Here is a 26934-nt window from a genome sequence, read left to right as displayed (position 1 = left end):
TCCTAAACATGATCTTATTAAATATTTTTTCTGAACGTAGATGTTATAACCATGCATCCATTGTGGATACAAACTGTATTAGCATATAACGTTAAAAGTTATGGATGAATAGAATGTGGGGTGAGTAATTGTGGATGACAATATCAGTTGTGTTTCCATAACAGTACCCAGTCAATTAGCTTAAGCCATGCTCTTGTCATATTTGCAGAGGAAGGTATCCAAGAATCATGCGGAGCAGAGGCGGACTGGAGGGAGGGCCTGCTGAGCTCCACCCACTCACAGACTTGGAGGAACGTGCCGCAGCATTAGTGGGCACCCACAATCGTTCTGCCATCCGTGGTGATGCAGATCCCGTTGTTGCACCACGTGAGTAATGTGTAAAACAGTAGTAAAGCTGTGGTAATTTAAAGTAATTTAATGGCATTTCATTATAATATATGAATGATGTAATATTATGCATGCAGCTTCTGTACTCTCAGGTTAATCATATGTAACGTCTCTCGTTCACATTTATTGCAGTAGTGTTGCTCTTTGTACATATGCCAGCGCAGCGCTAGCATTCTCATGTCTACCCTTCTCTTCTAATAACCTCAATGATGTTTTGCAGCTACCCAGACTCCCGATGCCCCTGCACCAACACCTGTTCCACTGCAGGTGATCATCACCACAGGTGAGGAACAAGAATCTGAGGAGGAAGAAGATGACCTAGAGTTTTCATCTGTGGTACCTGCGGCCACGTCATCATCAACAGATGAAGTAGCGGGGCCGAGCGACTTGCAGCAGGCCACTCCAAGGCGTCCAGTGCCCACGCTGGCCCCGCAGAGGTTGAGTCAGCAAGGTAGACACACGCTGCGATGGGCAGATCCAAATGAAGACATGGTCTCACTGCCTATCACATCAAATCCCAAGCTTGTTCTGTTTGTGTACATGGCTTGTGGGTGTGACAGACTGAACTGTAGTGTCTCACTTTATACTCATCTGAAGTTCTGGTGACCCACCCCTTATAGAACTATCTTGGATAAGATTTTAAATCTGTTATTTTCTGGACCAGTTATCCCTTTTTGGATCTGATTTTTTAAAACTCCTTCACACATGTTGAATGTGACGGCCTTTGAAATGTTCTGATCTTTGTAATTGTCACTGTTGATTTTGATGGTTTCGGTGATTGAATCTCTTGTTACTGACATACCTTGCACTATTTCTTTAATCAAGATCATTGTTTCAAATCCTTCCTTTATCATGTCATTAGGTCCTCCATTGATCCCTTCAATAATCCTTGGTTACGGGCTGGGGTTTGGGTGTAGGTTTAGAGATTAGTGGTTGGGGCCGGTGATTATTCGTTAGGGTTGGGGTTAATGGTTAGGGTCGGTAATTATTGGTTAGGATTGGGGTTAGTGGTTGGGGCTGGTGGTTATTGGTTAGGATTGGGATTAGTGGTTGGGGCCGGTGATTATTGGTTAGGATTGGGGTTGGTGGTTGGGGCCAGTGATTATTGGTTAGGATTGGGGTTAGTGGTTGGGGCTGGTGGTTATTGGTTAGGATTGGGGTTAATGGTTGAGGCCACTGATTATTGGTTAGGATTGGGGTTAGTGGTTGGGGCTGGTGGTTATTGGTTAGGATTGGGGTAAGTGGTTGGGGCTGGTGATTATTGGTTAGGATTGGGGTTAGTGGTTGGGGCTGGTGGTTATTGGTTAGGATTGGGGTTAATGGTTGAGGCCTCTGATTATTGGTTAGGATTGGGGTTAGTGGTTGGGGCTGGTGGTTATTGGTTAGGATTGGGGTTAATGGTTGGGGTCGGTAATTATTGGTCAAGATTGGAGTTAGTGGTTGGGGCTGGTGGTTATTGGTTAGGATTGGGGTTAATGGTTGAGGCCTCTGATTATTGGTTAGGATTGGGGTTAGTGGTTGGGGCTGGTGGTTATTGGTTAGGATTGGGGTTAGTGGTTGTGGCTAGTGATGATTGGTTAGGAATGGGGTTGGTGGTTGGGGCCAGTGGTTATTAGTTAGGATTGGGGTTAATGGTCGGGTTCGGTGATTATTGCTGAGGATTGGGGTAAGTGGTTGGGGCCGGTGATTATTGGTTAGGATTCGGGTTAGTGGTTGGGGCCAGTGGTTATTGGTTAGGATTGGGGTTAGTGGTTGGGACTAGTGATTATTGGTTAGGATTGGGGTTAGTGGTTGGGGCCGGTGATTATTGGTTAGGATTCGGGTTTATTGGTTGGGGCCAGTGATTATTGGTTAGGATTGGGGTTGGTGGTTGGGGCCAGTGATTATTGGTTAGGATTGGGGTTAGTGGTTGGGGCTGGTGGTTATTGGTTAGGATTGGGGTTAATGGTTGAGGCCACTGATTATTGGTTAGGATTGGGGTTGGTGGTTGGGGCCAGTGATTATTGGTTAGGATTGGGGTTAGTGGTTGGGGCTGGTGGTTATTGGTTAGGATTGGGGTTAATGGTTGAGGCCACTGATTATTGGTTAGGATTGGGGTTAGTGGTTGGGGCTGGTGGTTATTGGTTAGGATTGGAGTAAGTGGTTGGGGCTGGTGATTATTGGTTAGGATTGGGGTTAGTGGTTGGGGCTGGTGGTTATTGGTTAGGATTGGGGTTAATGGTTGAGGCCACTGATTATTGGTTAGGATTGGGGTTAGTGGTTGGGGCTGGTGGTTATTGGTTAGGATTGGGGTTAATGGTTGGGGTCGGTAATTATTGGTCAAGATTGGAGTTAGTGGTTGGGGCTGGTGGTTATTGGTTAGGATTGGGGTTAATGGTTGAGGCCTCTGATTATTGGTTAGGATTGGGGTTAGTGGTTGGGGCTGGTGGTTATTGGTTAGGATTGGGGTTAGTGGTTGTGGCTAGTGATGATTGGTTAGGAATGGGGTTGGTGGTTGGGGCCAGTGGTTATTAGTTAGGATTGGGGTTAATGGTCGGGTTCGGTGATTATTGCTGAGGATTGGGGTAAGTGGTTGGGGCCGGTGATTATTGGTTAGGATTCGGGTTAGTGGTTGGGGCCAGTGGTTATTGGTTAGGATTGGGGTTAGTGGTTGGGACTAGTGATTATTGGTTAGGATTGGGGTTAGTGGTTGGGGCTGGTGATTATTGGTTCGGATTGGGTTTATTGGTTGGGGCCAGTGATTATTGGTTAGGATTGAGGTTAATGGTTGGGGCTGGTGATTATTGGATAAGATTTCTGTTAATGGTTGGGGCTGGTGATTATTGGTTACGATTGGGGTTAATGGTTGGGGCCGGTGATTATTGGATAAGATTTGTGTTAATGGTTGGGGCCGGTGATTATTGGTTAGGATTGGTGTAAGTGGTTGGGGCCGGTGATTATTGGTTAGGATTGGGGTTAGTGGTTGGGGCCGGTGATTATTGGTTAGGATTGGGGTTATTGGTTGGGGCCGGTGATTATGGTTAGGATTGAGGTTAGTGATTGGGGCTGGTGATTATTGGTTAGGATTCGGGTTAGTGGTTGGGGCCGGTGATTATTGGTTAGGATTGAGGTTAGTGGTTGGGGCCGGTGATTATTGGTTAGGATTGGGGTTATTGGTTGGGGCCGGTGGTTATTGGTTAGGATTGAGGTTAGTGGTTGGGGCCGGTGATTATTGGTTAGGATTGGGGTTATTGGTTGGGGCCGGTGATTATTGGTTAGGATTGAGGTTAGTGATTGGGGCTGGTGATTATTGGTTAGGATTGAGGTTAGTGATTGGGGCTGGTGATTATTGGTTAGGATTGGGGTTAATGGTTGGGGCTGGTGATTATTGGTTAGGATTGGGGTTAGTGGTTGGGGCCGGTGATTATTGGTTAGGATTGGGGTTAGTGGTTGGGGCCGTTATTATTGGTTAGGATTTGTGTAAGTGGTTGGGGCCGGTTATTATTGGTTAGGATTGGGGTTAGTGGTTGGGGCCGGTGATTATTGGTTAGGATTGGGGTTATTGGTTGGGGCCGGTGATTATTGGTTAGGATTGAGGTTAGTGGTTGGGGCCGGTAATTATTGGTTAGGATTGGGGTGAGTGGTTAGGGCCGGTGATTATTGGTTAGGATTGGGGTTAGTGGTTGGGGCCGTTATTATTGGTTAGGATTGGGGTTAGTGGTTGGGGCTGGTGGTTATTGGTTAGGATTGGGGTTAGTGGTTGGGGCTGGTGGTTATTGGTTAGGATTGAGGTTAGTGGTTGGGGCTAGTGGTTATTGGTTGGGATTGTGGTTAGTGGTTGGGGCTGGTGGTTATTGGTTAGGATTGGGATTAGTGGTTGTGGCCGGTGATTATTCGTTAGGATTGGGGTTAGTGGTTGGGGCTGGTGGTTATTGGTTAGGATTGGGATTAGTGGTTGTGGCCGGTGATTATTAGTTAGGATTGGGGTTAGTGGTTGGGGCTGATGATTATTGGTTAGGATTGAGGTTAGTGGTTGGGGCTAGTGGTTATTGGTTGGGATTGTGGTTAGTGGTTGGGGCTGGTGGTTATTGGTTAGGATTGGGATTAGTGGTTGGGGCCGGTGATTATTAGTTAGGATTGGGGTTAGTGGTTGGGGCTGGTGGTTATTGGCTAGGATTGGGATTAGTGGTTGGGGCCGTGATTATTGGTTAGGATTGGTATTAGTGGTTGGGGCCGGTGATTATTGGTTAGGATTGGGATTAGTGGTTGGGGCCGGTGGTTATTGGTTAGGATTGGGATTAGTGGTTGGGGCCGGTGATTATTGTTTACGATTGAGGTTAGTGGTTGGGTCTGGTGGTTATTTGTTATGATTGGGGTTAGTGGTTGGGGCCGGTGATTATTGGTTAGGATTGGCATTAATGGTTGTGGCCAGTGATTTTTGGTTAGGATTGGGGTTAGTAGTTGGGGCTGGTGATTATTGGTTAGGATTGGGGTTAGTGGTTGGGGCCGGTGATTATTGGTTAGGATTAGGGTTAATGGTTGGGGCCGGTGATTATTGGTTAGGATTGGGATTAGTGGTTGGGGCCGGTGATTATTGGTTAGGATTGGGATTAGTGGTTGGGACCGTTATTATTGGTTAGGATTGGGATTAGTGGTTGGGGCCGGTGATTATTGGTTAGGATTGGGGTCAGTGGTTGGGGCCGGTGATTATTGGTTAGGATTGGGATTAGTGGATGGGGCCGGTGATTATTGGTTAGGATTGGGATTAGTGGTTGGGACCGGTGATTAGTGGTTAGGATTGGGATTAGTGTTTGGGGCCGGTGATTATTGATTCGGGATAGTGGATACGATGCTCGGTTTACGAGTTAGTGATTTGGGTTAGAAACCACTATTGACAATGCAGTGTCACTGGACCCTTCGATTTTAATTTTTTTATTTTATAAACCTCACACAGACGATTCAGAAAACAGCCTCATGATTTGTTCATTCCAGGAACCTTCTTTCTGACCGAGCCCACATTCCTCCCTCCTTTCACATCTCCACATTTTTCAGAGAAAAAAAACATCAGGGACATTAGACTTTGGGACTGTGGGACAAGAACAGGCAGATCCCGGTGTTGCACTGGTTACATCCAATTATCGGCCTGTCTGAAAAGGGCTTCTGACAATAACCTGTCACCAGGCCCCACCTGTCCCTGTCTAATTCCACCGTCAGAACTTCATCCATTAACCGCCTTCCGCCCTCACTACAGCTGGATTCATCATCATAACCATTCCCCATACTGAGGCTCTCCCATTCCCATTTTGTAGTCTCAGTGTAAGTGGTCCCAGGATTTGGTGCCTCAGTGTAACTGGTCCCTGGATTTGGTGTCTCAGTGTAAGTGGTCCCTGGATTTGGTGTCTCAGTGTAAGTGGTCCCTGGATTTGGTGTCTCAGTGTAAGTGGTCCCAGGATTATGTGTCTCAGTGTAAGTGGTCCCAGGATTTGGTGTCTCAGTGTAAGTGGTCCCAGGATTGTGTGTCTCAGTGTAAGTGGTCCCAGGATTTGGTGTCTCAGTGTAAGTGGTCCCAGGATTTGGTGTCTCAGTGTAAGTGGTCCCAGGATTGTGTGTCTCAGTGTAAGTGGTCCCAGGATTATGTGTCTCAGTGTAAATGGCCCTGGATACACGGGAAGGAATCTTTCACCCAGCCACAATGATGTCACTGAGGGATTGCCCGCAGGGTTTAAATCTCTGTTGGGTTTGTGTTTCAACAGCACTTCTTCACTGGGACTGAGGCCCAGCAATGTGTTTAGCACAGAATGATCCCACACAAATCTATTCCCCACTAACACCGGCCACATTCATTCACTAGAAACAGCCCAGTGCCCGCGAGTAACTGCAGCCCTGTATCTGACTTCAGTTAAACATACAACTCAAAACATTGTAAAGGGAAAAGAAACCTCATTAAAGTTCAACAGAGTCTATTCGTAGGCAGTGAGCCCCCCTCACCCCAGTATAGTCAGATAAGTGGGTCATTTTCAGATTGACAAACAATAACTAGCGGGGTGCCGCAGGGATCAATGCTGGGGCATCAACTATTTACAATCTATGAAGGGACCGAGTGTAATGTAGCCAAATTTGCTGATAATACAAAGACAGGTGGGAAAGCATGTTGTGAAGAGGACACAAAGAATCTGCAAAGGGATATAGAAAGGTTAAGTAAAAATTTGGCAGATGGAGTATAATGTGGGAAAATGTGAGGTTATCCACTTTGGAAGGAAGAATAAAAAAGCAAATTATTATTTAAATGGAGAGAAACTTCAAAATGGTGCGGTACAGAGGGATCGGGGGGTCCTTGTACGTGAAACACAAAAAGTGAGTATGCAGGTAAAGCAAGTAATTAGGAAGGCAAATGGAATGTTGGTCTTTATTGCAAGGGGGATGGAGTATAAAAGCAGAGAAGTCCTGCTACAACTGTATTGGTGAGGCCACACCTGGAGTACTTCATACAGTTTTGGTCTCCTTATTTAAGGAGGGATATATTTGCATTGGCGAGAAGATTCACTAGGTTGATTCCTGAGATGAAGGGGTTGTCTTATGAAAAAAGATTGAGCAGGTTGGGCCTATACTCATTGAAGTTTAGAAGAATGAGAGGTGATTTTATTGAAACGTATAAGATTCTGATGGGGCTTGACAGGGTAGATGCAGAGAGGGTGTTTCCGCTCGTAGAGGGAAACTGGAACTTGGGGCCATAGTTTCAGAGTAAGGGGTCACCCATTTAAAACAGAGATGGAGAAATTTCTTCTCTCAGAGGGTCGTGAATCTTTGGAATTGTCTACCCCAGTGAGCTGTGGAGGCTGAGTCATTGAATGTATTTAAGTGGAGATGGGGGAATTTAAGGGTTATGAAGAGCGAGCAGGGAAGTGGAGTTGAGGCCAACGTCAGATCAGCCATGATCTTATAGAATGGAGGAGGCTCGAGGGTCCAAATAGCCGATTCCTCCTCCTATTTCTTATGTACCCCAACTTCTTTCACCCCAAATCTCCAACCCTGCTCACCGCAATTCCTGCACCCCTACTCTCCAACAACCTCACCCCAACCCCTCCTTCACCCCTACTCTCCAACTCCCCTCACCGCAACCCCTCCTTCACCCCTACTCTCCAACCCCCCTCACCCCAACCCCTCCTTCACCCCTACTCTCCAACCCCCTCACCCCAACTCCTCCTTCACCCTACACTCCAACCCCCCTCACCCCAACCCCTCCAACTCCTCACCCCAACCCCTCCTTCATGCCTACTCTCCAACCCCCTTCACCTCAACCCCTCCGTCACCCCTACTCTCCAACCCCCCTCACCTCAACCCCTCCTTCACCCCTACTCTCCAACCCCCCTCACCCCAACCCCTCCTTCACCCTACTCTCCAACACCCTCACCCACCGTACTCTCCAACCCCCTCACCCCAACTCCTCCTTCACCTACTCTCCAACCCCCTCACCCCAACCCCTCCTTCACCCTACTCTCCAACCCCCCTCACCCCAACCCCTCCTTCACCCCTACTCTCCAACCCCTCCTTCAACCCTACTCTCCAACCCCCAATTGATATCAGTCAGGATTTGAAAGCTATTTATAACTGCATCAAGGGGCTCTTACAGTTGGGATCTTTCTTTATTCTGTCCACTCGAGGAGTTAGATAACAGACTTTCTCCTGTGAATATAGAGCTGGAGTACTGGGCCGTGATGTGTTTATTTGTTCAGCTTGTTGTCTCTAAATATTTAATCTTGTGTTTTCAGACACCAGATAATCAAGCTCACAACAACAGATTGTCTTTTACTGACATTATGAACAGGACTGCAAAAATACAGAGACAGTATAGTTACTGGATCCGGAGAACAGAGATAATGCAGTGGATTCCGAGCTCTCCTCTCCCCAGGTGTGTCTAACAAGCTGCGGCTACATTGGCGATATTTATACTGAACTTGTTTGCTACATTCCTGATCTGACCCTGCTCAAACCATAACCACAAGGATATCTGTGCATTGTTCTGACTGTGACCACAAGGCTGTGTCACTGTCACACACAGATACCGTTTCCTTGTTTCACATCTCCATACAAACACCATGTCTTTACACATCCCCTTTCTACACAATTCCAGCAGACATGAGCAAGGACACAAGGCTCATTCAAAGACACTCATTTCATAACAGCAAAGGTTACACTGGGATAAATCTTCAGTCCATTTTCATTCAGGCAAAATACAGAGCATTCCAGCAGCTCACTGGCAGCTTAACAGAGTCTCATTGGCCTACAATATACAGCAGGATTATTGGGTCATCATCTGGTTACTAGTTCATCTTTTGTTCAATACATTTGTTGGATGGATTTAAATTGAAAACTAAGTTTGCAGGCGTGATGCTCTATTCACACATCGAAGGTGGAAGAGATGCTATGGGGCACACGCTAAGTCAAGTAGCTGAAAGTGATTAACAGACTGGGTTTTGTGTTTAGTGATCCCAGGCGTGTTACCGCTACCTTCCCTGATCCCAAGGCTAGAAGAGGTACTCTGGAAGGTAGGGTGAGCTGGGACTTGTCCCGGAGAGTAACCGAAGGTCTGAGAACTGAAATAATCTAAAATTAGAAAGGAGAAAAGGCCCAAAAATGGAGCAGTCAGTAACAGGACATTAATTAGTCTCCTCTTACCTTGGAGACATCAAATACTCGACACACTGTATTTGAAACAAAGCCGATTTATTTGGCATTGATCCAGAATATTAATCTCCAGCCAGTTATAGGGGTCATTAACATAAAGAGAAACAAACCCCAACTGTTAGAATGAACATGGTTCAGTCCTGGATGTGATTATCAGCAGCAATAACAGCAGAATCCAACTTCGGTCAAAATGTGTGAACTCGCCGGTGTGTCACCAGGCTCGATGAAGCAGTGAATCGCTTCCTACACTCGGAGCAGGTGAACGGCCTCTCCCCAGTGTGAACTCGCTGGTATTTTAATACGTTGGCTAACTGAGTGAATGTCTTCCCACAAACGGAGCAGGTGAACGGCCTCTCCCCAGTGTGAACTCGCTGGTGTTTTAATACGTTGGCTAACTGAGTGAATGTCTTCCCACAAACGGAGCAGGTGAACGGCCTCTCCCCAGTGTGAACTCGCTGGTGTTGCAGCAGCTGGGTTGATGAAACAAATCCCTTCTGACACACGGAGCAGGAGAATGGTTTCTCCCCAGTGTGAGTGCGTTGGTGTATCAGCAGATTATTATTTCTTTGAAAGGTCTTTTCGCAATCAGAACATTTAAACGGTCTCTTATCAGAGTGAACTTTCTGGTGTCCAAGCAGGACTGATAACTGAGTGAATCTCTTCCCACACACGGAGCAGGTGAACGGCCTCTCCCCGGTGTGAGTGATTTGGTGTCTCAAAAGATGGTGTGAACGAGAAAAACTCTTCCCACACACGGAGCAGGTGAACGGCCTCTCCCCGCTGTGAACACGCCGGTGTCTCAAAAGGTGGGATGAACGAGGGAAACTCTTCCCACACACGGAGCAGGTGAATGGCCTCTCCCCAGTGTGAACTCGCTGGTGTTCAGCGAGTTGCAATGACTGGCTGAACTTCTCCCCACAGCGAGAGCAACTGAATGGACTCTCATGAGTGTGAAGGAGCTGGTGTGAAGGAGCTGGTGTTCAGCCAGACGGAATGACTGCCGGAACCTCTTCCCACAGTGAGAGCAACACAACGGTTCCTCGTCAGTGTGAGCTCGCTGGTGTTTAATCAGGTCCTCAGAGGCTGTAAAACTGTTCCCACAGTCAGAGCATTTAAGTGGTCTCCCATCAGCATGATCTAATTGGTGGGATGAACAGGTGAATCCCTTCCCACACACGGAGCAGCTGAACGGCCTCTCCCTATTGTGAGCTCGCTGGCGTGTCAGCATGTTGGACAACTGAGTGAATCCCTTCCAATAGAAGGAGCAGGTGAACAGCCTCTCCCCAGTTTCCAGCCGGGACGGTTAATTGAATCCCTTCCCACAGTCCTCACATTCCCACGGTTTCTCCGTGGTGTGGGTGCCCCTGTGTCTCTCCAGGTTGGATGATCAGTTGAAGCCTCGCCCACGCACACAACACGTGTACGGTTTCTCCCCGCTGTGAATGGTGCGATGTTTTTTCAGGCTGTGTAACTGGTTAAAGCTCTTTCCACAGGCAGTGCACTAGAACACTGTCACTCGGGTGTGTGTGTCTCGGTGCTTTTCCAGTCACACTGATGTTTGAAATCTTTTCCCACAGACAGAACAGACAAACATTTCTCCTTCCACAGTCAAAGGCCGATGATATTCAGGTCCTGATGCATCGAATGACTGTCAGATCTTGATGTGATGTTTGAGTTTCTCATTTCCATATTTCCCCCTTCTAATACCCTGTAAAAGGAGTATACAAAAGACATCACTAAGTACAGGATAGAAATGCAGGATTTTTTCCTACAAATTTTCCCACCACTGAGGTTGGGCCGACTGGCCTGTAATTACTCGGTCTATCCCTTTCTCCCTTTTTAAACAAAGGTACAACATTAGCAGTCCTCCAGTCCTCTGGCACCACACCTGTAGCCAGAGTGGATTGGAAAATGATGGTCAGAGCCTCTGCTATTTCCTCTTTTGCTTCTCTTAACAGCCTGGGATACATTTCATCTGGGGATTTATCCACTTTCAAAGCTGCTAAGCCCCTTAATACTTCCTCTCTAGCTATGTTTATCTCGTCTAATATTTCACATTCCTCCCTCATTGCAAACTCTGCATCACCCCTCTCTTTTGTGAAAACAGATGCAGAGTAATCATTAAGAATCAGACCCACATCTTCTGCTTCCACACACAGATTTCCTTTGTGGTCTCTAATAAGTCCCACTCTTTCTCTAGTTATCTTGCTCTTAATGTATTTATAATGTCTACCTGCCCTGCAACCTTCATGGATCTGTGGATAAGCACTCCAAGATCCCTCTGTTCCTCTACACTTCTCAGTGTCCTACCATTCATTGTGTATTCCCTTGCCTTGTTAGCCCTTCCCGAATGCATGACCTCACACTTCTCTGGATTGAATTCCATTTGCCACTGTTCTGCACACCTGATCAGTCCATTGACATCTTCCTGCAGTCTACAGCTTTCTTCTTCATTATCAACCACAAGGCCAATTTTTGTATCATCTGCAAACTTCTTAATCATACCCCTTACATTCAAGTCCAAATCACTGATAAAAAAGGGACCGAGTACTGAGCCCTGCGGAACCCCACTTGAAACAGACTTCAAGTCACAAAAACACCCATCGACCATTACCCTTTGCTTCCTGCCTCTGAGCCAATTTTGGATCCAATTTGCCTCTTTGCCTTAGATCCCATGGGCTTTTGCTTTCGTGACCAATCTGCCATGTGGGACTTTATCAAAAGCCTTGCTAAAATCCATGTACACTACATCAAATGCACTGCCCTCATTGACCCTCCTGTATAGCCCCTCAAAAAGTTAAATCAAGTTAGTCAGACCCGACCTTCCCTTAACAAATCCATGCTGACTGTCCTTGTTTAATCCGTGTCTTTCCAAATGAAGATTTATCCTGTCCCTCAGAATTTTTTCCAATAATTTTCCCACCACCGAGCTTAGGCTCTCCCCGGCTTGTACTGGTCCCATCTCCCCCAGAAACAGTCCCAATGCCTCGGGAATCTAATGCCTTCCCTCCTGCATCATCTCAAGCCACATATTCATCTGCTCTATCCTCCTATTTCTGTACTCACGAGCATGTGGCACCGGAAGTAATCCAGAGATTACTACCTTTGTGATCCTATTTTTTTAATCGCCTTCCTAGCTCCCTAAAATCTGCCTGAAGAACTTCATCCCGCTTTCTACCTTTGTCATTGGTGCCAATATGGACCACGACCTCTGGCTATTCACCCCCAGCCCCCTCAGAATGTCCTGCAGCCGTTCAGTGACAACCTTGACCCTGGCATTAGGGAGGCAATATACCACCCCTGGAGTCATGTCTGTAGCCGCACAAGCGCCTGTCTGTTCCCCAAGTATCAGGTCCCCTACCACTATTGCTCTTCCAGTCTTCTTCCTCCGTCCTGTGCAGCTGAACCACCCGTGGTGCCGTGGTGTATTTTAAAGGCTGATGCCATCAGCCATCTCCTCCAGCACAGAATGTGACTCACTACCAACAGGAAGGGTGTTACTTTAACTACTACGAATGCATAATGAGGGGAAATCAATCTCTGTATCTTTAACTAACAGTGACATGGAAAGAGGGAAATGAATGACCTTTAAACACCTGGATCACTTGGCACTGAAGTGTCTGAAACTCATAATAGGAACTCCAGGGAAACAAAATACTGACAAATGTTAAACTGTTTTGTTGACAAAAGAAACCTCGATTTAACTTTTAAAAGATAAATTCTTAAACAGGGGTTCACACTGACTCACCTGACAGGCCGACTCGGGATCCGCGCCTCAAGCACCGCGATTGGTTGCAGAACATGCTGCTCCCTGGGCCCTCTGGCCTCTGAGCTCTCTTCCTGTTGGTTCCCAGGGCAATCAATCACCACTCGCCAACATTACGCTGCCAGATGAAGTTGTGGGGCTCAGAGGAAGTAATAAATTGAGGCCGTGAATCTGAGTTAAGAAATAAAATTAGAGAAGCATAATTAAATGAATGAGGAGAGGCAAAATAAACTAAAGGGTGCAATTCTAAAGGGGGTGCATGAACAGTGAGGCCTGCGGGTATATGTGCACAAATCGCTGAAGGTGGCAGGATTGGTTGAGAAAGCAGTTAAAAAAGCTTACGGGATCCTGGGCATCACAGAGGCGTGGCATACAAAAGCAAGGAGGTTATGATGAACCTTTATAAAACACTGGTTCGGCCTCAACTGGAGTATTGTGTCCAATTCTGGGCACCGCACATTAGGATGTGAAGGCCTTAGAGAGGGTGTGGGAAAGATTTACAAGAATGATTCATGAGATGAGGGACTTCAGTTACATGGATTGAATGAAGAAGCTGGGGTTGTTCTCCTTGGACCAGAGAAGGTGGAGAGGAAAATTGATAGAGGTGTTCAAAATCATGAGGGATCCAGACAGAGTAGATAGAGAGAAGCTGTTCCCATTGGTCGAAGGGTCGAGAACCAGAGGAGACGGATTTAAGGTAATTGACAAAAGAACCAAAGGCGACATAAGAAAAATCTACTTTGCGCAGCGAGTGGTTAGGATCTGGAATGCACGGCTTGAAAGGGTGGTGGAGGCAGACTCAATCACAGCTTTCAAAGGAAATTGGATAAGTATCTGAAAGAAAACATTTGCAGGGCTGGGGGAAAGGGCGGGGCAGTGGGACTAGCTGGGAGCCGGCAAGGTCTCGACGGGCCGAATGGCCTTCCGTGCTGTAACCATTCTCTGATTGTGTGAGCAGAACCACTCTGTTCCCTTACTCAATCTAAAGCCTTCCTAATTGTGAGCACCTCAGTGTTAAACCTGCCCTGCACCTTCACTGCTCCAAGGAGAACCACCATCATCTTATTGAATGGCCACAGGCTCGTGGGACCAAATGGCCGACTCATCTCCTATTTCTTATGTTCTCATGTATTCATGTCATTGGTCACCATTCTGCACCTGATGGCCTCCCTGCAGTAAGATGGCCGCCGCGCATGCTCCCTGCTCTGTAGCGGGACAATGGAAAGCATTGTGACGTCTAGGAAGCCCCGCCCCTGTTGCTCCCTGCTCCCCGCGGCGGGCGGACCCGTGCTGCCCAAAGATAGCGGCCGAACTCCCAGCAACCACCGACAGTAACCAAGGCCTGTCCACGCCGTGAATACGAGAGACCGCAGGGTGCCCGGACCGCTCCTCCATCCTCCGCGGCGGCTGTGAAACGTCGTCCGTCCGTGGTCAATCTCCCACAATATGCTGGCCCCACGCCTGCGCACAACTCCGCCCCGCCTCACCCGGGCCCCCGAGCTCAAAGGCCGCGAGCGGAGCCCGCCAACAAACCACCAGCGTGCCGACACTCAGCTCCGCGCCAATCAGTGGCGGGGGGGCGGGGCCGGGGCACCAACCCACCTAGCGCGCGCTGCTCTGCGCCAATCAGCGGCGGAGGGCGGGGCCGGCACCAATCAATCAATCGGCGAACAATACAGGGCGCGCGGTGCTCAAGGGAAACATAGAAAATAGGTGCAGGAGCAGGCCATTCGGCCCCTCGTGCCTGCACCACCATTCAATATGATCATGCCTGATCATGCAACCTCAGTACCCTGCCCCAGCCTTCTCTCCATACCCTCTGATCCCTTTAGCCATAAGGGCCACATCTAACTCCCTTTTGAACATGTCCAACGAACTGAACTCAACAACTTTCTGTGGCAGAGAATTCCACAGGTTCATAACTCTCTGGGTGAAAAAGTTTCTCCTCATCTCGGTCCTATATGGCTTACCCCACATCTTTCGACTATGTCTCCTGGTTCTGGACTTCCCCAACATCGGGAACATTCTTCCTGCATCTAACCTGTCCAGTCCCGTCAGAATTTTAGATGTTTCTATGAGATCCCCTCTCATTCTTCTAAATTCCAGTGAGTATAAGCCTAGTCGATCCAGTCTCTCCTCATATGTCAGTCCTGCCATCCCGGGAATCAGTCTGGTGAACCTTCGCTGCACTCCCTCGATAGCAAGAACGTCCTTCCTCAGATTAGGAGACCAAAACTGAACACAATATTCCAGGTGAGGCCTCGCCAAGGCCCTGTACAACTGCAGTGAGATCTCGCTGCTCCTATACTCAAATCCCCTAGCTATGAAGGCCAATATGCCATTTGCCTTCTTCACCGCCTCCTGTACCTGCATGCTAACTTTCAATGACTGATGTACCATGACATCCAGGTGTCATCTTTAATAATTGATTCCAGCATTTTCCCCACCACCGATGTCAGGCTAACCGGTCTATAATTCCGTTTTCTTGCTCCCTCCTTTTTTAACAAGTAGGGTTACATTAGCTACCCTTCAATCCATAGGAACTGAAACAGAGTCCATGGAATGTTGGAAAATGAACACCAATGCATCTGCTATTTCTAGGGCCACTTCCTTAAGTATTCTGGGATGCAGACTATCAGGCCCTGGAGATTTATCGGCCTTCAGTCTCTTCAATTTCCCTAACACCATTTCCTGACTAATAAGGATTTCCCTCAGTTCCCCCTTCTCGCTAGACCCTCAGTCCCCTAGTATTTTCAGGAGGTTATTCATGTCTCCCTTGTGAAGACAGAACTAAAATATTTGCTCAGTTAGTCTACCATTTCCTTGTTCCCCATTATGAATTCACCTGAATCTGACTGCAAGCGACCTACATTAGTCTTCACTAATCTTTTTCTCTTCACATATCTATAGAAGCTTTTGCAGTCAGTTTTTGTGTTCCCTGCAAGCTAACTCTCATACTCTATTCCCCCCCCCCCCCACCATAATTAAACCCTTAGTCCTCCTCTGCTGAATTCTAAATTTCTCTCAGTCCTCAGGTTTGCTGCTTTTTCTGGCCAATTTATATGCCTCTTCCTTGGATTTAACACTTTCCCTAATTTCCCTTGTTAGCTACGGTTGAGCCACCTTCCCCTTTTTTATTCTTATGCCACACAGGGATGTACAATTGTTGAAGTTCATCCATGTGATCTTTAAATGTCTGCCACTGCCATCCACCGTTAATCCTTTAAGTATCATTCTCCAGTCTATCCTAGCCAATTCACGTCTCATACCATCGAAGTTACCTTTCCTTTAGTTCAGGACCCGAGTCTCTGAATTAACTGTGTCATTCTCCATCTTAATGAAGAATTCCACCATATTATGGTCACTCTTCCCCAAGGGGCCTCGCATGACTAGATTGCTAATTAGTCCTTTCTCATTACACAAGACCCAGTCTAGGATGGCCAGCACTCTGGTTGGTTCCTCGACATATTGGTCTAGAAAACCATCTCTTATACACTCCAGGAAATCTTCCTCCACAGTATTGCTACCAGTTTGGTTAGCCCAATCTATATGCAGATTAAAGTCACCCATGATAACTGCTGTACCTTTATTGCACGCATCCCTAATTTCCTGTTTGATGCCATCCCCAATCTCCCTACTATTGTTTGGTGGTCTGTACACAACTCCCACTAACGTTTTCTGCCCTTTGGTGTTTCACAGCTCTACCCATACAGATTCCACATCATCCACGCTAATGTCCTTCCTTACTAGTGTCTCTGGCGACAAAAACAGAACATGTGGAAGTGTCAGTGGATCAGGCAGCATCTGTGGGCACAAACAGAGTTAATGGTTCGGGTTGGCGGCCCTTCATCAGAACTGGAGTGTTCGGAAAGAACAGATCCTGAAGGAGCATCATCATCAGCATCATAGGCAGTCCCTCGGGATCGAGGAAGATTTGCTTCCACTCGAAAAATGAGTCCTTAGATGGCTGAACAGTCCAATACAGGAACCACAGTCCTGGTCACAGGTGGGGCAGACAGTTGTTAAGGGAAGGGGAGGGTGGGACTGGTTTGCCGCACGCTCTTTCCGCTGCCTGTGCTTGGTTTCTGCATGCTCTCGGCAATGAGACTCGAGGTGCTCGGCGTCCTCCCGGATGCACTTCCTCCACTTAGGATGGTCTTTGGCCAGGGACTCCCAGGTGTCGGTGGGGATGTTGCACTTTATCAGGGAGGCTTTGAGGGTGTCCTTATAATGTTTCCTCTGCGCACCTTTGACTTGTTTGCCATGAAGGAGTTCTGAGTAGAGCACTTGCTTTAGGAGTCTTGTGTCTGCAGGCGGAGGTGATCAAGTGTGGTCAGTGCTTCAATGCTGGGAATGTTGGCCTGGTCGAGGACATTAATGTTGGTGCGTCTGTCCTCTCAGGGGATTTGCAGGATCTTTCAGAGACATCGTTGGTGGTATTTTTCCAATGACTTGAGGTGTCTACTGTACATGGTCCATGTCTCTGAGCCATACAGGAGGGCAGGTATTATTACAGCCCTGTAGACCATGAGCTTGGTGGCAGATTGGAGGGCCTGGTCTTCAAACACTCTTTTCCTCAGGCGGCCGAAGGCTGCACTGGAGGCAGTGTTGAATCTTGTCGTCAATGTGTGCTCTTGTCGATAAGAGGCTCCCAAGGTATGGGAAATGGTCCACGTTGTCCAGGGCCGCACCGTGGATCTTGATGACTAGGGGGCAGTGCTGTGCGGCAGAGACAGGTTGGTGGAGGACCTTTGTTTTATGGATGTTTAGCGTTGGGCCTATGCTTTCGTACGCCTCAGTAAATATGTCGACTATGTCCTGGAGTTCAGCCTCTGTATGTGCGCAGATGCATGCGTCGTCCGTGTACTGTAGCTCGACGACAGAGGTTGGGGTGATCTTGGATCTGGCCTGGAGACGGCGAAGGTTGAACAGGTTCCCACTGGTTCTGTAGTTTAGTTCCACTCCAGCGGGGAACTTGTTGACTGTGAGGTGGAGCATGGAATTCTTGAAATGTATTCAAGAGAACTTTTTTAGTCAGTATGTAGCAACCCCAACAGGAGAGGGGGTGGTCTTGGATTGAGTTTTGGGGAATGATGCTGGGCAGGTTGAAGGGGTATTAGTGGGGGAGCACTTGGGTGCCAGTGACCATAATTCAGTCAGATTCAAGTTGGTTATGGATAAGGACAAGAATAGGCCTGGAATAAAAGTTCTGAATTGGGGAAAAGCTAATTTTGCAAAGTTAAGGTGTGATTTGGCCATTGTGGACTGGAAACAGCTACTTGTGGGTAAATCAGTGTTGGAACATTGGGAGGCATTCAAGGAGGAGATCCGGAAGGTTCAGGTCAAAATGTGTCCTTAAAGAAAAAGGCTGGAAAAAATAATCCAAAACCCCCAATGGATGTCGAGGAACTTACAGGGGAGGATTAAGAAAAAAAGGGACGCGTAGGTCACATATCAACGGCTAAATACTTTAGAATCTTTAGAGGAATATAGAAAGTTAAGAGGCAAAATTAAAAAGGATATTAGGAATGCTAAGAGAGAGCACGAGAAATTCTTGGCCAGTAAAATTAAGGAAAACCCGAAGATGTTCTATAAATATATTAAGAGTAAGAGGGTAACTAAGAAAAGGGTAGGGCGTATTAGAGACCATGAGGGTAATCTTTGTGTGGAGGCGGAAGATGTTGGTCGGGTTCTTAACGAATACGTTGCATGTGTTTTCACAAAGGAAAGGGGCAATGCAGATACTGCTATAGAGGAGGAGTATGATATTTTAGATGAAGTAAATATAGTGAGAGAGGAAGTATTAAGGGGTTTAGCAGCTTTGAAAGTAGATAAGTCCCCAGGCCCGGATGAAATGCATCCCAGGCTGTTGAGCGAAGTAAAAGAGGAAATAGCAGCGGCCTTGACCATCATTTTCCAGTCCTCTTTAGATCTGGGCATGGTGCCGGAGGATTGGAGGACTGCTAATGTAGTACCCTTTGGAAAGGCAAGGATTAATTAGGGACAGTCAGCACAGATTTGTTAAGAGAAGATCGTGTTTAATTACACTGATTGAATTTTTTGAGGAGGTAACCAAGAGGGTCGATGAGGGTAGTGCGTACGATGTAGTGTATATGGACTTTAGCAAAGCTTTTGATAAGGTCCTGCATGGTAGACTGGTCATGAAGGTTAAAGCTCATGGGATCCAGGGCAAGTTGGATCCAAAATTGGCTTGGAGGTAGGAAGCAAAGGGTAATGATTGATGGATGTTTTTGTGACTGGAAGGATGTTTCCAGTGGGGTTCCGCAGGGCTCAGTACTGGGTCCCTTGGTTTTTGTGGTATATATCAACGATTTAGATTTGAATATAGTATGATTAAGAAGTTTGCAGATGACACTAAAATAGATAATGAAGAGGAAAGTCATGGGCTGAAGGAAGATATCAATGTACTGGTCAGGTGGGCAGAGTAGTGGCAAATGGAATTTAATTCAGAGGAGTGTGAGGTGATGCACTTTAGGAGGGCTAATAAAGAAACATAGAAACACAGAAATATAGAAAATAGGTGCAGGAGTAGGCCATTCGGCCCTTCGAGCAGCACCACCATTCAATTAGGTCATGGCTGATCATTCCCTCAGTACCGCTTTCCTGCTTTCTCCCCATACCCCTTGATCCCTTTAGAAGTAAGGGCCATATCTCACTCCCTCTTGAATATATCCAATGAACTGGCATCAACAACTCTCTGCGGTAGAGAATTCCACAGGTTAACAACTCTCTTGAGTGAAGAAGTTTCTCTTCATCTCAGTCCTAAATGGCCTAACCCTTATCCTAAGACTGTGTCTCATGGTTCTGGACTTCTCCAACATCGGGAACATTCTTCCCGCATCTAATCTGTCCAGTCCCGTCCAAATCTTATATGTTTCTATCAGATCCCCTCTCATCCTTCTAAACTCCAGTGTATAAAGGCCCAGTTGATCCAGTCTCTCCTCATATGTCAGTCCAGCCATTCCGGGAATCAGTCTGGTGAACCTTCGCTGCTCTCCCTCAATGGCAAGAACGTCCTTCCTCAGATTAGGAGACCAAAACTGAACACAATCTTCCAGGTGAGGCCTCACCAAGGCCCTGTACAACTGCAGTAAGACCTCCCTGCTCCGATACTCAAATCCCCGAGCTATGAAGGCCAACATACCATTTGCCTTCTTCACCGCCTGCTGTACCTGCATGCCAACTTTCAATGACTGATGAACCATGACACCCAGGTCTCGTTGCACCTCCCCTTTTCCTAATTTGCCGCCATTCAGATAATATTCTGCCTTCGTGTTTTTGCCCCCAAAGTGGATAACCTCACATTTATCCACATTACAGTGTATCTGCCATGCATTTGCCCACTCACCCAACCTGTCTCAAGTCACCCTGCAGCCTCTTGGCGTCCTCCCCACAGCTCACACTGCCACCCAGTTTAGTGTTATCTGCAAACTTGGAGATATTACACTCAATTCCCTCATCTAAATCATTGATGTATATTGTAAATAGCTGGGGTCCCAGCACTGAGCCCTGCGGCACCCCACTAGTCACTGACTGCCAGTCTGAAAAGGACCCGTTTATCCCGACTCTCTGCTTCCTGTCTGCCAACCAGTTCTCTATCCACGTCAGTACATTACCACCAATACCATGTGCTTTGATGTTGCACACCAATCTCTTGTGTGGGGCCTTGTCAAAAACCTTTTGAAAGTCCAAATACACCACATCCACTGGTTCTCCCTTGCCCACTCTACTAGTTACATCCTCAAAAAATTCCAGAAGATTTGTCAAGCATGATTTCCCTTTAACAAATTTAATTTTAATAAAAAGATTTCCAAATGCGCTGCTATTTCATCTTTAATAATTGATTCCAACATTTTCCCTACTACTGATGTCAGGTTAACCGGTCTATAATTACCCGTTTTCTCTCCCTCCTTTTTTAAAACGTGGTGTTACATTAACTACCCTCCAGTCCATCGGAATTGATCCAGAGTCGATGGACTGTTGGAAAATGATCACCAATGCATCTACCATTTCTAGGGCCACTTCCTTAAGCACTCTGGGATGCAGACTATCAGGCCCCAGGGAATTCTCAGCCTTCAATTTCCCTAATACAATTTCCCACCTAATAAGAATATCCTTCAGTTCCTCCTTCTCACTAGACCCTTGGTCCCCTAGTACTTCCGGAAGGTTATTTGTGTCTTTCTTTGTGAAGACAGAATCAAAGTATTTGTTCAACTGGTCTGCCAGTTCTTTGTTCCCCATTATAAATTCACCTGAAACTGACTGCAAGGGACCTAAGTTTGTCTTCACTAATCTTTTTCTCTTCACATATCTATGGAAGCTTTTGCAGTCAGTTTTTATGTTCCCGGCAAGCTTACTCTCATACTCTATTTTCCCCCTCCTAATTGAACCCTTTGTCCTCCTCTGCTGAATTCTAAATTTCTCCCAGTCCTCAGGTTTGCTGCTTCATCTGGCCAATTTATATGGCTCTTTCTTGGATTTAACACTATCCTTAATTTCCCTTGTTAGCCACCTTCCCGTTTTATTTTTACTCCAAACAGGGATGTACAATTGTTGAAGTTCATCCATGTGATCTTTAAATGTTTGTCATTGCCTATCCACCATCAACCCTTTCAGTATCACTGGCCAGTCTATTCTAGCCAATTCACATCTCATACCATCGAAGTTACCTTTCCTTAAGTTCAGGACCCGAGTCTCTGATTTAACTGTGTCACACTCCATCTTAATACAGAATTCTACATAATATGGTCACTCTTCCCCAAGGGGCCTCGCACAACAAGATTGCTAATTAGTCCTTTCTCATTACACATCACCCAGTCTAGTTTGTTCTAATTGGTTCCTCGACATATTGGTCCAGAAAACCATCCCTAATACACTCCAGGAAATCCTCCTCAACCGTATTGCTACCAGTTTGGTTAGCACAATCTATATGTAGATTAAAGTCGCCCATGATAACTGCTGTACCTTTATTGCACGCGTCCCTAATTTCTTGTTTGATGCTGTCCCCAACTTCACTACTACTGTTTGGTGGTCTGTACACAACTTCCACTAGCGTTTTCCGCCCTTTGGTATTCCGCAGCTCCACCCACAGATTCCACATCATCGAAGCTAATGTTCTTCCTTACTATTGCGTTAATTTCCTCTTTAACCAGCAACACTACCCCACCTCCTTTTCCTTTCTGTCTATCCTTCCTGAATGTTGAATACCCCTGGATGTTGAGTTCCCAGCCTTGATCCCCCTGGAGCCATGTCTCCGTAATACCAATTATATCATATGCATTAATTGCTGCCTGTGCAGTTAATTCGAATACTCCTCGCATTGAGGCCCAGAGTCTTCAGGCTTGTCTTTTTAACACACTTTGCCCTTTTGGAATTTTGCTGCAATGTGGCCCTTTTTGCTTTTTGCCTTGGGTTTCTCTGCCCTCCACTTTTACTTTTCTTCTTTCTATCTTTTGCTTCTGCCCCCATTCTACTTCCCTCCATCTTCCTGCATAGGTTCCCATCCTCCTGCCATATTAGTTTAACTCCTCCCCAACAGCACTAGCAAACACTCCCACCTAGGACATTGGTTCCGGTCCTGCCCAGATGCAGACCATGCGGTTTGTACTGGTCCCACCTCCCCCAGAGCCGGTTCCAATGCCCCAGTAATTTGAATCCCTCCCTTCTGCACCACTCCTCAAGCCACGTATTCATCTGAGCTATCCTGCGATTCCTACCCTGACTAGCATGTGGCACTGGTAGCAATCCTGAGATTACTACCTTTGAGATCCTACTTATTAATTTAACTCCTAGCTCCCTGAATTCATGTTGAAGGATCTCATCCCGTTTTTTACCTATATCGTTGGTATCTATATGCACCACGACAACTGGCTGTTCACCCTCCTGCTCCAAAGTTTCCTTCAACCGCTCCGAGACATCCTTGACCCTTGCACCAGGGAGGCAACATACCATCCTGGAATCTCAGTTGCGGCCACAGAAACATCTATCTGTTTCCCTCACAATAGAATCCCGTACCTCTATAGCTCTCCCACTCTTTTTCCTGCCCTCCTGTGCAGCAGAGCCACCCATGATGCCATGGACTTGGCTGCTGCTGCCTTCCCCTGGTGAGTCATCCCCCCCAACAATCCCCAAAAGGGTATACTCATTAAGCGGTAGGCCACTTAATAGTGTAGATGAACAAAGGGACCTTGGAGTGCTTGTCCACAGATCCCTGAAAGTAGCAGGCCAGGTGAATAAGAAGGCATACGGAATGCTTGTCTTTATTGGCCGAGACATAGAATATAAGTGCAGGGAGGTTATGCTTAAATTGTATAATACTTTGGTTTGGCCACAGCTGGAGTACTGCGTGCAGTTCTGGTCGCCGTATAATAGGAAGGACGTGATTGCACTAGAGAGGGTGCAAAGGAGATTTACTGGGATGCTGCCTGGAATGGAGAATCTTAGTTATGAGGACAGATTGGATAAGACTGGGTTTGTTCTCATTGGAACAGAGGAGGTTGAGCGGAGATCTCATTGAGATGTACAAAATATTGAGGGGCCTGGTCATAGTGGATAGTAAGGGTCTATTTCCATTGGTGGAGGGGGCTATTATGAGGGGGCATAGTTTTAAGATGGTTGGTGGAAGGTTTAGAGAGGATTTGAGGAGGAGCTTCTTTGCGCAGAGGGTTGTGGGGATCCGGAACTTGCTGCCTGGAAGTGTGGTGAATGCAGAAAACATCACTTTTAAGAGATGATTGGATGGGGACTTGAAGTGCCTAAAGCTGTAGGGTTACGGACCTAGAGCTGGTATTTGGGATTTTGTTGGACGGCGCAGATATAATGGTAAGTATTGCAGGGAATAGAATATGGCCAGGGTGATTTCCTGGTCTAGTTTTGATCGCCTGGATGGGTCGGAGAGGAATTTTCCCAGATTTCTTTCTCCCTAAATTGGCCTGGGTTTTTAAATCTGTTTTTTGCCTCTCCCAGGAGATCACATGGCTCCGGTTGGGGAGGGATGTAGATGTTTTCAGTATAAGGGGTGTTGCAGTGGTGTGGGGCGGACTGGTTGGGCTGGGTGCTCTTTGCCTTTCCATCATTGTTCATAGGTTTATATGTAACCTTTAGGCCTGCTAACCGAGTGCCGTGGGGCTCTTTGTCGGCAGGGGCGGACAAAATGGGCCGAAATGGCCTCCTTCTGCACTGTGGATTTCTATGTTTCTATGGCAGCGAGGAAGATTGAGAAGAGGGTTGGGGCGATGACGCAGCCCTGTTTGATCCCGGTCTGGACGTGTAATGGATCCGTTGGTAAGAATCACCCATCACCCCTGTGCTCGCTGACCTACACTGGCTCCCGGATAAGCACGCCTCGATTTCAAAATTCTCATTCTTGTTTACAAACCCCTCCACGGCCTCGCCCCTCCCTATCTCTGTAATCTCCTCCAGTCTCACAACTCCCCGGCCCCCGGGAGCGCCTCTAATTCTGGCCTTGACCATCCCTGATTATAATCGCTCCACCAGCGGTGGCCGTGCCTTGAGCTGCCTGGGCCCCAAGCTCGGGAACTCCCTCCCTAAACCTCTCTCTCTCTTTCCTCCTTCACGACGCTCCTTAAAACCTGCATCTTTGACCAACCTTTTGGTCCCCTGCCTTAATTTATTCTTGTGTGTCTCGGTGCCGAATGTATTTGTCCTGTAACGACTACGTGTGTGAGAAGTGTATCCGCCTCCATCTCCTGATGGACCGCGTTGCGGAATTGGAGCGGAGGGTGGATTCACTCTGGAGCATCCACGATGCTGAGAATGACATAAGTGGCACGTGTAGTGAGTTGGTCTTACCGCATGAGAAGGATCCACAGCCAGCTAGGGAATGGAAGACCAGCAGGAAGAGTAGTACAAAGAAGGTAGTGCAGGGGTCCCATCTGGTCATCCCCCTGCAAAACAGATACACTGTTTTGAGTGCTGTTGAGGGAGATGACTCATTAGGGGAGAGCAACAGCAGCCAAGTTCATGGCACCGTGGCTGGCTCTGTTGTACAGGAGGGCATAAAAAAGAGTGGGAGAGCGATAGTGATAGGGAATTCAATCATAAGGGGAATAGATAGGCGTTTCTGCGGCCGCAATTGAGACTCCAGGATGGTATGTTGCCTCCCTGGTGCAAGGGTCAAGGATGTCTCCGAGCGAGTGCAGGACATTCTGAAAAGGGAGGGAGAACAGCCAGTTGTCGTGGTGCACATTGGTACCAACGACATAGGTAAAAAAAAAGGGATAAGGTCCTATGAGACGAATTTAAGGAGCTAGGAGTTAAATTAAAAAGTAGGACCTCAAAAGTAGTAATCTCAGGATTGCTACCAGTGCCACGTGCTAGTCAGAGTAGGAATCGCAGCATAGCACAGATGAATACGTGGCTTGAGCATTGGTGCAGCAAGGAGGGATTATAATTCGTGGGGCATTGGAACAGGTTCTGGGGGAGGTGGGACCAGTACAAACCGGACAGTCTGCACTTGGGCAGGAATGGAACCAATGTCCTAGGGGGAGTGTTTGCTAGTGCTGTTGGTGAGGAGTTAAACTAATATGGCAGGGGGATGGGAACCAATACAGGGAGACAGAGGAAAACAAAAAGGAGACAAAAACAAAAGACAGAAAAGAGATGAGTAAAAGTGGAGGGCAGAGAAACCAAAGGCAAGTAACAAAAAGGGCCACTGAATATAAAAGGGCTGCAGGAGGGGTAAAAACTAAAAATCATGGTTTAAAAACTGGGATGAAAACACTCTACCTAAATGCACGCAGCTTTAGAAATAAAGTAAATGATTTGACGGCACAAATCATTACAAATGGGTATGATTTGGTGGCCATTACAGAGACATGGTTGCAAGGTGGCCAGGACTGGGAATTAAACGTACAGGGGTATCTGACGATTCGGAAAGATAGGCAGGAAGGGAAGGGAGGTTGGGTAGCTCTGTTAATAAGGGATGATATCAGGGCAGTTGTGAGGGATGATATTGGCTCCAATGAACAAAATGTTGAATCATTGTGGGTGGAGATTAGAGATAGTAAGGGGAAAAAGTGACTGGTCGGCATAGTTTATAGGCCCCCAAATAATAACTTCATGGTGGGGCGGGCAATAATCAAGGGAATAATGGAGGCATGTGAAAAAGGAACGGCAGTAGTTATGGGGGATTTTAACCTACATATCGATTGGTCAAATCAAATCGCAGGGGGTAGCCTGGAGGAGGAATTCATAGAATGCATACGGGATTGTTTCTTAGAACAGTATGTAACAGAACCTACAAGGGAGCAAGCCATTTTGGATCTGGTCCTGTGTAACGAGACAGGAAAAATAAACGATCTCCTCGTAAAAGATCCTCTCGGAATGAGTGATCACAATATGGTTGAATTTGTAATACAGATTGAGGATGAGGAAGTTGTGTCAGAAACGAGCGTACTATGCTTAAACAAAGGGGACTACAGTGGGATAAGGGCAGAGTTGGCTAAAGTAGATTGGAAACAAGGACTAAACGGTGGCACAATTGAGGAACAGTGGAGGACTTTTAAGGAGCTTTTTCATAATGCGCAACAAAAATATATTCCAGTGAAAAAGAAGAGCAGCAAGAGAAGAGATAACCAGCCGTGGATAACCAAGGAAATAAAGGAAAGTATCAAATCAAAGACCAATGCGTATAAGGTGGCCAAGGTTAGTGGGAAACGAGAGGATTGGGAAGATTTTAAGCAACAGCAAAGAATGACTAAAAAAGCAATAAAGAAAGGGAAAATAGATGACGAAGGTAAACTTGTGCAAAACATAAAAACAGATAGTAAAAGCTTTTACAGATATATAAAATGGAAAAGAGTGACTAAAGTAAATGTTGGTCCCTTAGAAGATGAAAAGGGGGATTTAATAATGGGAAATGTGGAAATGGCTGAGACCTTAAACAATTATTTTGCTTCCGTCTTCACAGTGGAAGACACAAAAACCATGCCAAAAATTGCTGGTCATAGGAATGTGGGAAGGCAGGACCTTGAGATGATCACTATCACTAGGGAGGTAGTGCTGGACAGACTAATGGGACTGAAGGTAGACAAGTCCCCTGGTCCTGATGAAATGCATCCCAGGGTATTAAAAGA

The 26934-nt window shown here is 46.8% G+C and overlaps 1 protein-coding gene and 1 pseudogene across 1 annotated transcript; one reads left to right on the top strand and one right to left on the bottom strand.

Annotated features, from left to right (window-relative positions):
* LOC139274060 (zinc finger protein 271-like) overlaps positions 1-26934 on the top strand; it is a 67533-nt pseudogene that overhangs the window by 26185 nt on the left and 14414 nt on the right.
* LOC139272866 (zinc finger protein 16-like) lies at positions 8220-10279 on the bottom strand. Its single transcript, XM_070888974.1, has 2 exons — positions 10069-10279; positions 8220-10024 (listed from the first exon to the last, which is right to left on the bottom strand). The coding sequence occupies exons 1-2, from the start codon at positions 10277-10279 to the stop codon at positions 9237-9239; spliced, it is 999 nt and encodes a 332-aa protein (XP_070745075.1). The 3' UTR covers positions 8220-9236.

The sequence above is a fragment of the Pristiophorus japonicus genome, chromosome 9 (assembly GCF_044704955.1).
Source record: "Pristiophorus japonicus isolate sPriJap1 chromosome 9, sPriJap1.hap1, whole genome shotgun sequence".
Classification (NCBI taxonomy): Eukaryota; Metazoa; Chordata; class Chondrichthyes; family Pristiophoridae; genus Pristiophorus; species Pristiophorus japonicus.
The sequence above is the reverse complement of the archived record's forward strand: the minus strand, read 5'-3'. Positions and strand labels throughout refer to the sequence as shown.

Bases quoted from the DNA above. Each gene is read 5' to 3' on its own strand.
- LOC139272866 (XM_070888974.1), bottom strand. From the start codon at position 10,279: ATGCTGACACGCCAGCGAGCTCACAATAGGGAGAGGCCGTTCAGCTGC. The intron at 10,025-10,068 runs GTGGGAAGAGGT...GCTGAACACCAG, and splicing joins ACCGTTGTGTTGCTCTCACT to CTCCTTCACACCAGCTCCTT.